This window comes from Strongylocentrotus purpuratus, unplaced genomic scaffold (assembly GCF_000002235.5).
Source record: "Strongylocentrotus purpuratus isolate Spur 01 unplaced genomic scaffold, Spur_5.0 spur5_scaffold_10, whole genome shotgun sequence".
NCBI classification, from domain to species: domain Eukaryota; kingdom Metazoa; phylum Echinodermata; class Echinoidea; order Camarodonta; family Strongylocentrotidae; genus Strongylocentrotus; species Strongylocentrotus purpuratus.
This window is the reverse complement of record NW_022145595.1, coordinates 7,493,656-7,502,888: the sequence shown is the minus strand read 5'-3', so window position 1 is coordinate 7,502,888 and position 9,233 is coordinate 7,493,656. Positions and strand designations below refer to the sequence as shown.

Here is a 9,233-nt window from a genome sequence, read left to right as displayed (position 1 = left end):
ATTTCTTAATGATTTTCCCTTGTGTTTTTGCCAAGTGTTAATTGCTAGGTAGACCCATCTATTCAAATTTGTGTGTCTATACTTCATCCTGTGCAGCACTTTTGGTACTTTGTGTTATATTGGTATATATGTAACTTTAAATTATTTGTTTACCATATAGGGCACGGCCATTTATCCTCTTCAAATATACAATCAAAATTCAAAGAGGGTTATAGTAGTCATGAAGAGTAAACTGAGCTCTGTTAAAGCAATTGAGCTGTGTGTGGCTCTCGGAGGGTCGCTTAGTCCCGCATAGCATTCTTCACGTCAGGTCTCTTTACTGTCGGGATCACGATGATATAACACTTCATTTGTCCAGTTCTCAGTCAACAAGCTCAGGTTATATCTCGCATCTTTGGAATCGCTCATAGCGGCGGTGTTCACACTGAGTACTTAAACCCATTGCCTAAGGGATCCGTTAGCAGGTCTGTTCAGACTGTAGGAAATTATACAAAAGTTGGGTAATCAAGAAACGTTGTATTAAGAATCATCCTATAGAGAAACTAATCTTTAATAGGTCAATTGATATGACAGCTGGCCAATCATCTGCGAGCGCTCACGATAAGCCCCGCCCAGATTTTTGTATGATATGACGTTCAGACTATAATTAGTAGATATTTTATAATATAAATTATTACTTTAATTTAGTTAATTGGTCTAGAAAAAAAGAGACAAACTGAATGCTTTAGAGAGAAATATAAAGTAACAAAATTCATAACTTCATCACATGAGATTACTTGAAAAATTACATTTTGGTTTAGATTAGATTTATCATCTAACCGCAGCTTTAGCTGTGAATGCTTTCAAGAAATTCTTAATGTATATCGTGGGCAAATCTATACCATTATGTGCAAATGTAAACCCAGCTTTTTGTAGTAGATGGGAGAATGAGAAGGCAAGTTATGAAAGGGGGCACAGGACGAAGGGGGGGGGGGGGTGCAGATATCCTCTGTGACAAACTTTGATGAGTTCTATTGCACTTTGTATCTATGTATGGTATTCTACTTATGACAGAGAGCAAGAAAAAGGGGAATGTGGTGAAAAGTTTTATTTAGCTAGGCTGCACGTGCCTACACGCTGTATTTGATCATCCCAATTATTGCCAATTTGAAGGTGAAATATCTGGTTTTGTGAAGCTCTTTGTTGTCTGGGGAGGATGGGCAGCAGATATGAATAGTATTTACGTGATATTTTCCTTATATTTCATAGCCAAAAATACTGCGATGTAATGTCCATTGAAAAGTTTCATTCTAAGTAGCTACAGGAGAGCTCTTTGAAGAAAAAAATTTAATGTTAAAGTCAGATAAAAACAGTTAAGTGAGGAATGTCACTTATACACTCAAAATTACAAGAGAACTGGAACAAAACAGCACATATATAATACTAGATTTGTATCTTTCTTTCTCCTGTCAGAGCCAGTTTAAGTTTTCTCTGTTTTCTTTTAAATTTTAATTGTAGTCCCCTAACTTCTACCATTACCAATGCATGTTGTAATCAGGGATATGCATTGCATATTTAAATCAGTACTCTCTATTGGAAAGGTTTGTACCATTTGAAGTGTGGTGTATTAAATTGTTAGTTTTAATGTACATCTTTTTTAGTTGAGAAGTCGAGCTGTGTTTACGGCCAAGTATAGTCCCTGTTCTTCCCCCCATCTTCAAGTTTTTGTGACATGTTATGTGACATGTTTGATGGAAGCAACATCTGAGGGTTAGTTACTGGATAGTAAATGCGATGTGTGTGGTTTAGGAGAGTGTTTGTGACATGAGGTCTTTATTTCTATCGACTGGGTAGTGACATTATGTCAATTCTGCTCATATTTGGAACAGTATCTCTATGATCATGGAGTGGTGTTGGGGAGATATTATTTCTTCGTACAGAAAAAAGGAGGAGAAAAATTAACAGTGAAGAAAGTGAAGAAAGGGAAGAGGGAGAAAAAAAGACATATGCTGGAGAGGGACTGTGCAAGAGATGGTTGGATGATGAAGGGGTGAATGTAGAGAAAGAGAACAGCAGGAAAACAAGAGAGGGAGTAGTAAAGAATGAGTAGTCAGGAAAGGAGAGAGAGGGGGATAAATATTATGAGAGAGAGAGAAAAGAAAGTGGAATGATAGAGAGAACGAGAGAGAAAGGAAAGAGAGAAAGAGAGAGAGAGAGATAAATCAATTAAAGTCCCAAAATAAGAAAGGTAGAAAAATTAATAAAGAAAGCAAGAGCAAAAGAGAGGAGAGTACTGATAAACAGAGATATAAATAGTGAACAAAAGAGGGAGTAGTAAACATAACATAGATGGCCTGCAAATCAATACAAAGGGGGAAAGGCTAGAATAGAATACAAGGCATGTGAAGATTACATCATGGCCATATAATCATCAAAACAAACCTATATTCTCTTTGATCTATTTTAAGCCCATCCCCATTAGCTGAATAAGAAAACTCAGAGAGCCATAGTGTGTGGGGAATCACTTTGTGGATTCTGTTTTCGGCATCAAAAGATGACAAAAATCCTGCCTCAGATATTGAGATGGTTTCTCCAGATTCCTTTAATATCCTTGCACAACTAGTCATTCCAGTCCTGTGCTTCATGAAAGCTTACAGAAAATGAGCCCTTCTTTCTCTGCATCCTCTCTAGATCAATCCCACAGCTGAATCTTTTCATACATTACCACAATTTTCGTCACACTGTTACAACTGTGCGCGCATGGCTTGTGCATAGCTTTCATTGATGGCGTGTGTCTCGACATAAGATTTTGCTCCAGTGAGAATTGCTCTGGGCTTTACTTTGTTAGAAGTAAAGAATTAGTGTTAGGGTTGTGATTAGGTTTAGGGTTAGGGCTAGCATTGTTATAGGGTTAGGTGTAGTGCTGGGTCCAGGGTTGGAGTTGGGAATTCAGTAAGTGTAGGAATTGACTGCAAATCAGTTGTCACAGGAGCGAGTGCTTTACAACCGTTTGTGCAGTGCTTTAAGGGTGGTTCGCACCACTTGCGGTGGTGCAACCGGGGCAGTGATGACACTCCCGTAATCGCATTGAGCATCCTCCAGATCAGTGCGAAGGTTGTGAATATGAAAGATGAGGCTTTGGTGCCCAAGTCATCTGATCTCTTACCGACAGAGATCAAAGAAAAGGGAGGGTCGTCTGGAAAGCAGATACTCCTTGTTGTCTCTGGATATCACCCTAGAATGCAGGCATCCTGGCACTTTGGGTCAAAGGTCAATTTTGGGAAGAATATCCGCAAAGTACACTTGACAAGCGATTTACGTTATTGCCAGGTTATTTGACGCTTTGACCCTAATTCAACTTGTCTACAAGCAAAGGCTACAATATTAGTCATCCATTACTTAGTTTCGATTATGATAAACTACATCCATGAAACATAAGGACTGTTATCTTCATAAGCAAGAAGTCGTTGTTTGTATAGGCCTACAGACTAAGTTATGTCTTTGTCAAACTATAATCAAATAACATACATCCTGCTCAAGGAATTATTTACATTTTTCTGAATAGGTTCAGTTTTATAAATTTGTTACTGAAGATAAAGCAATTGCCACCCTCCCCCCCCCCCCCCAAAAAAAAAAAAAATTCAAGTCCCCTGCAAAATCATTCTCAATTAATAATCAATTTAAGCAAGTCCCCCCCCCCCCCAATAAAAATCATTGTGTTGAACCATGGCTGGATGAATTTCTCAATTCTGATGTGGCTCTGAAGATAATTAGTTTAGAAATCTCCCTCCCATATTCAGCTAATAGGTTATTCCCTCACAAATACCCTGTTTTATAATATTCTCTAATATTAACCACTGCCATTCAACTAAATTGCATATTCATTTTATTCTCTTTCTTTTCCCTTGCAGATGTCCCAACAACCATGACCCCTCTTCCTCCGACGCAGTTCTTCATCGTTCCACAGGATTCTTACATTACAAAAAGAAGCGTGGATCTAGAATGCAAGGCCGGTCCCTCTCCCAATGTCTACTTTATATGCAATGATGAGAAGATAGCTGATGGCAGGACACATTCTATTGGTACCTTTGATGAATACTATGAGGATATTAGACATATAGCCTTATGTAAGTATTTCAAATACATCATTGTGTGACATTACTATATTATTTATTAATTAAGCAAATATTAAGTTGGATGTCTTATGATCTAAAAAGACATACATGTATAGGGATATTAGACGCATCATGAAATGTTTAGAAGGTGTTAAAGGTGCTGTTGAATATTCCTTTAGATTTGACAAAAATCAGATTAGATCTTGTATGAAGAGCCAAAGGAACTGTGCCAACAAGTAAAGATAATAATAATAATAATAATAATAATAGCCTAATAATAGTCCACTCCAAATTTTATTAAACCGAAACGGAAATTCTTTGATTGAAATATTTCTAAAAAAAAAAGACCCAACATATTTAAAGTTGAAAGAGTTTTCCACTTTAACATTGCATTGTGCGAATTCATTCTGGAACCAAATTATTCTTAACTCTTTTAATCAATTCAATAACTTTCAATGGTCAGTTTAAATTGTTTGTAGCTGTTACAAAATGGCTACTTTTCAAGTATATTAGGGTATTGGTTGCTATGATGAACAATCCTCTGACAACCAGATTAACCTTTATTTAAATAGTTAACATTAGATTTTGTGTCAAACTTGCTTGTATGCACAAAATTCGAATCCATCACCCCGAAAGTGCATGAGAGTTGACCATTCCTAATATCCTAAAACGAAACCTACTTCTGAAAATGAGGTTATCAAATTCATTTCAAATGGATAATATCCCCCTACTTTGATGTTCATGATAAGAATTTCAAAAAAATGGTGATTAATTTGTGCTTGGGATAAATAGATTAGTTTGAGGTCATACAGCAATCAATCCTTCATTTGGCCTTTAACCCATTAATTAACGTTCGCGCGTCACTGATAACAAATTAATTAAGCGGAGGTGTGATCTGATTATGATCGCATTCATATTTTTCATATCAAAATTTTGGAAAGTTTTGGGGATATACGATGATACTTTTGGGGGAAGAGAAGATTTGATGAAGCATTTAATTGGTTCCATTCTGTTTTTTTTCTTCTTCATTTGGCCTTTATTCCATTAATTACCATTCACGCATCACTGATAACAAATTATTTAGGCAGAGGTGTGATCTGATTATTATCGCATTCATAGTGTTCATGATATCAATATTTAGGAAAGTTTGGGGGATATACGATAATGCTTTGGGGGGGGGAGAGAGAAGATTTAATGGAGCATTTAATTGGTTGGATTCTGTTTTTGAGATACTAAAGTGCGCTTCTCTCTCATCAATCTACATTGTTAAGACTAAGAGGCAACTCGCAGACAGGCTTTCAATTTAGAAGAAATTGAGAGTTATGTTCCTCTTAATTAGATCCACTTCTCGCTCTGAGCACACGCCAATAAACTCATACTCATACCATACTAGGCCTGTCTTCATCAGCTCAAGATTGCCAAATATCCTGCTTTTTTAACTATCCCGATCACAAATTATCCAGTTAATTTGCGGCTTCATCAGCCTGAAGTTGCAATTAGTGGGATATTTGGTTGAGATAATCATCTCAAGATATCTTGGGCTAGTTTGTAAAATATCCCGCTATTTGTCCGGTGCGTCTTCACCAACCCAAAGACTTGCACTATGCACAAATTAACACTGAGGAAAATATCGAGTTTCAAGTTTCAAGGTCAAGTCTAGAGCTGATGATGACCAATTGCAACTTTGGGATTATTTCCCAAATCAGAAATAGCGGGCTATTTGGCAATCTCGAGCTAATGAGGACAGGCCTTACTGGTCGGGCTGGCATGTATGAGCCAAACGTGGCGAAGCACACGATCGGCCCGCCCTGCATAGCTGTAAATCAGAGTAAGGGTGCAACTGTTGCGTGGGATCGTGTCTGGCTGGTAAGGTTGCCTGGCATTGCCGAGCAGCTGAGGCCCACATAATTTACAATTAAGTTTAATTCAGGCTTTTGTACAACGATGTTTTTTGGGTGTGTTTTGACCGCTCAAGAATGAACTCATTTGTTTTCACCTTCTGTTATGAAATATTGGATGGGAAACAGTTGTGTTGATTGAGGAACATAGCCATGCAAAATGATGTCATCTCTGTTCAGGGAACGGCTAGTTTTTGCTATGCTCATAAAAATGTATTACAAAATAAGTTACTGGTATGCAATGTTTCACTACTGTCCTATTATTAGTTGTATAACTTCCAAGCTAAACAATTCTTCATATTTTGTAGCCAAAAAGCGTTGGAATACTTCTTTCCAAATGCTTGGTAGCCATTGGTCTATTGATTATTCAAAATATTGGTAAGAATATTTAAAGAATCATACAACACGATAAAGTAAGTCTTCTCCCCAGTTATAAATTGTTTGCTCTTTTTTTAAGGGGGAGGGGTTGAATTTTTCATTAGATAACTATGTTAATGTCATATTTTGAAGTTCTTAAAGCTGGAAGATAAGATTTCATTGATGGGATACGAAATACGAAAACATGAACCAAAAATAATAATTCCCAATCATTATCATGAATTAATTATTATCCGCTGGAAAAATAATCAATAAGTATCTTAGATAATTACCAAAACAAATAATAGAAATCGATATAACAGAGCATATCTCCATATCTTTATTATCAACTTCATCACCATCATCACCATCACCATCATCATCACCATCATCATCATCATCATCATCATCGTCATCATCATCACCACCATCATCATCATCATCATCACTTTCATCATCATCATCATCATCATCACCATCAACATCATCATCACCATCAACATCATCATCACCATCACCATCACGATCATCATCATAATTTTTTTAGATCTTATGGTTGTCATGGGGATTTATTCTGTATACTTTCCTTGATTCTCTGTCTAGCCATAACAAAAGATGAGGTGCAGGAGTACTTTGGCGATGAGGATTTCTGGTGCGTCTGCGAAGCCGCTGCTGTACCGCAGCCAATCAGGACAGAGAAGGCCTATATCAGAGAAGCATGTAAGTAATATTATAATAACTAGACATGTAATACTTGTTTGGAACAAGTATAGGTGGGCGAAAATAGAGCAAAAATAAGCGATGTTACTGCTAAAAAAAACAATGTCATATAGATTTATGATGTGAACGAAATTCACCTTCCCTAGGCATAGCATGCAAATTAAGAAATTTCTAACACGGCCTTTAATCAAAATTTTCACTATGATGACGTCATCAAAATGAAAATGGTGGTGACTAAGCTTGTAGACAATTGTCTTAGCTACAACATTTGGAAATTTGGAAGAAAATCATCGATAAAGCGCTTTACAGATATTATTACACCAGTCATCAGATTCACTTATGCACAATGTGCACCATCTCCACTCCTTGAGCAGTATTCCTACCATATGGTCACTCTGAGGGCATATGGCAAGTGCTTAAACCACTCGACTCCGACGCCTCTACCATAATATACTCCATGAGGATATTTAAAAGCATTGAATAATAAAGGCAGAGTAAAAACATATTGTAGTTAAGAGAAGGCCTATAACAGACAATATACTCCTATACAACTTTCTACAACCGACATCAAACCTACCCACGAGAAGATTGTTATAAAGTGGTCCTTAGTGGGGGAGTGTTTAATAGTTGTCCCATTAAGTGAAGGAGGAAAAGCAACATATGGATAAGACCAAAAACATAGCTTAGTTGTCATCACAGTATTATGTTTATGCTGGGCTTCCCTGATCATCAGCTTCGGTAATAGTAGCCAACTAGCTGTTTCGGTAAAAGGGAAACGCTCCATAAGGATTATTGACCCAGGAAATTTCACGACATGCCTTGCATGATGGACAGGCTCGATAAATTATGAATAATCAAATTGATGAGTTGTTTCATGTACGCTTGGGCAGCTAGATGGATTGTTTCCACTACCCATTAGTCATTGAGAAACCTGTGTACATACTCGCCAGAATTTGATTTGCTTCCTAATTTGCCCTTTTAACATCGCACTCTACCATGGATAAAAGAGAACGTCGGATACTCCGGCTGATATTCTTATCCCTTCATTTGTTCATTCAAATTTTCTTGAGTAGTTTTTTTTTCCACGAGAGTGTCATGAGATATTTATGACTTCTTCATCATAGTTTGAATGATCAAGAAGATATTGGAAGAGATATTAATCGGTGGCCGAGATTATTCTCATCTTGAAATAGTGTTATGGATCATTCCATGAATTTGGGGCAAAAAATATGACAGTGTCCATTAGTATGAGATCTTCTACTACACATGGAAGATGAAATTATCTGTTGAAGATTTTTATGCAATGAATATACATGTAGCAGTGCCCTATCAGAATCGTTCCTGTTTCAGTTGCTTTTCTTCAAAATCTTTGCTTGATACACATTTCTCTTTTTACCAGCGTTACATGGACACCATATTCATATAACATTACATAAACTTTGGGTCCATAATATTGATCCACCATGAAGCTTGAGTACTTCTGAAGATAGTTGGCTATGCTTTTTATGCTACACTCAAGACATTGTTGTAGTTGATAGGAGACATATTTTCTCACTTCTGGTTTGTCACAAAAATTGCCCCAACTTTGTGGAATGACCTTTATGATTTGTTTAGAGCGAAAAGGATTGTTGTAAAGATGTAAAAAAAAACACAAACTGGTATCAGGGGACTTTACTACCATGATACAGCATCGAGTGACACGCCTTCTTGATGTAAGCTCTGTGTCTACATCGCTAATGATGATGTACATGTAGTCTAATGTACTCTGTACTTTTTCGTGACTTGTATGGACTTTTTTCATCAAGCCCAGAACCCTGAGGTTAAAGGCTATTTCCAGTAATTTTTTTCTCTGTAATATATTTCTCCTCTTGTTAATCAGAAGAAATAAATGTTTGCAGATGTGTTGTATTATTAGTGACCTTTTAAAACCAGTATGTACATTGACACTGATCAATAAGAAAGGCATGAGGTAAACGTGTTAGATTGGTTGAATATAAGATTAAGTTTGAAACTCGATTGCATTAAGCAACGCAAAGTGTAACATGGGAAATAAGGAATAGTTTATATTTATTGCCCCCCCCCCTTTTCCCTTCTCCCCCTCTCTGATAAAAATAAATATTTCTCTTACAAAATTGTAGGTATATAAATGGCAACGTCGTGACAT

At 36.8% G+C, this 9,233-nt stretch overlaps 1 protein-coding gene across 6 annotated transcripts in view; it reads left to right on the top strand.

The window, feature by feature from the left end:
- The first annotated feature begins 3,799 nt into the window (after positions 1-3,799).
- LOC115918130 (netrin receptor UNC5C-like) overlaps positions 3,800-9,233 on the top strand; it is a 51,031-nt gene continuing 45,597 nt past the window's right edge. Inside the window, exons 1-2 of one of the 6 annotated variants that reach the window (XM_030979347.1) lie at positions 3,800-4,106; positions 6,953-7,069. In XM_030979347.1, coding sequence (XP_030835207.1) covers positions 3,905-4,106; positions 6,953-7,069 — 319 coding nt within the window. In that variant the 5' untranslated portion in view covers positions 3,800-3,904. The remainder of the gene's footprint in view (positions 4,107-6,952; positions 7,070-9,233) is intronic. The other 5 variants (XM_030979345.1, XM_030979346.1, XM_030979348.1 and 2 more) reach the window with 5 other exon arrangements.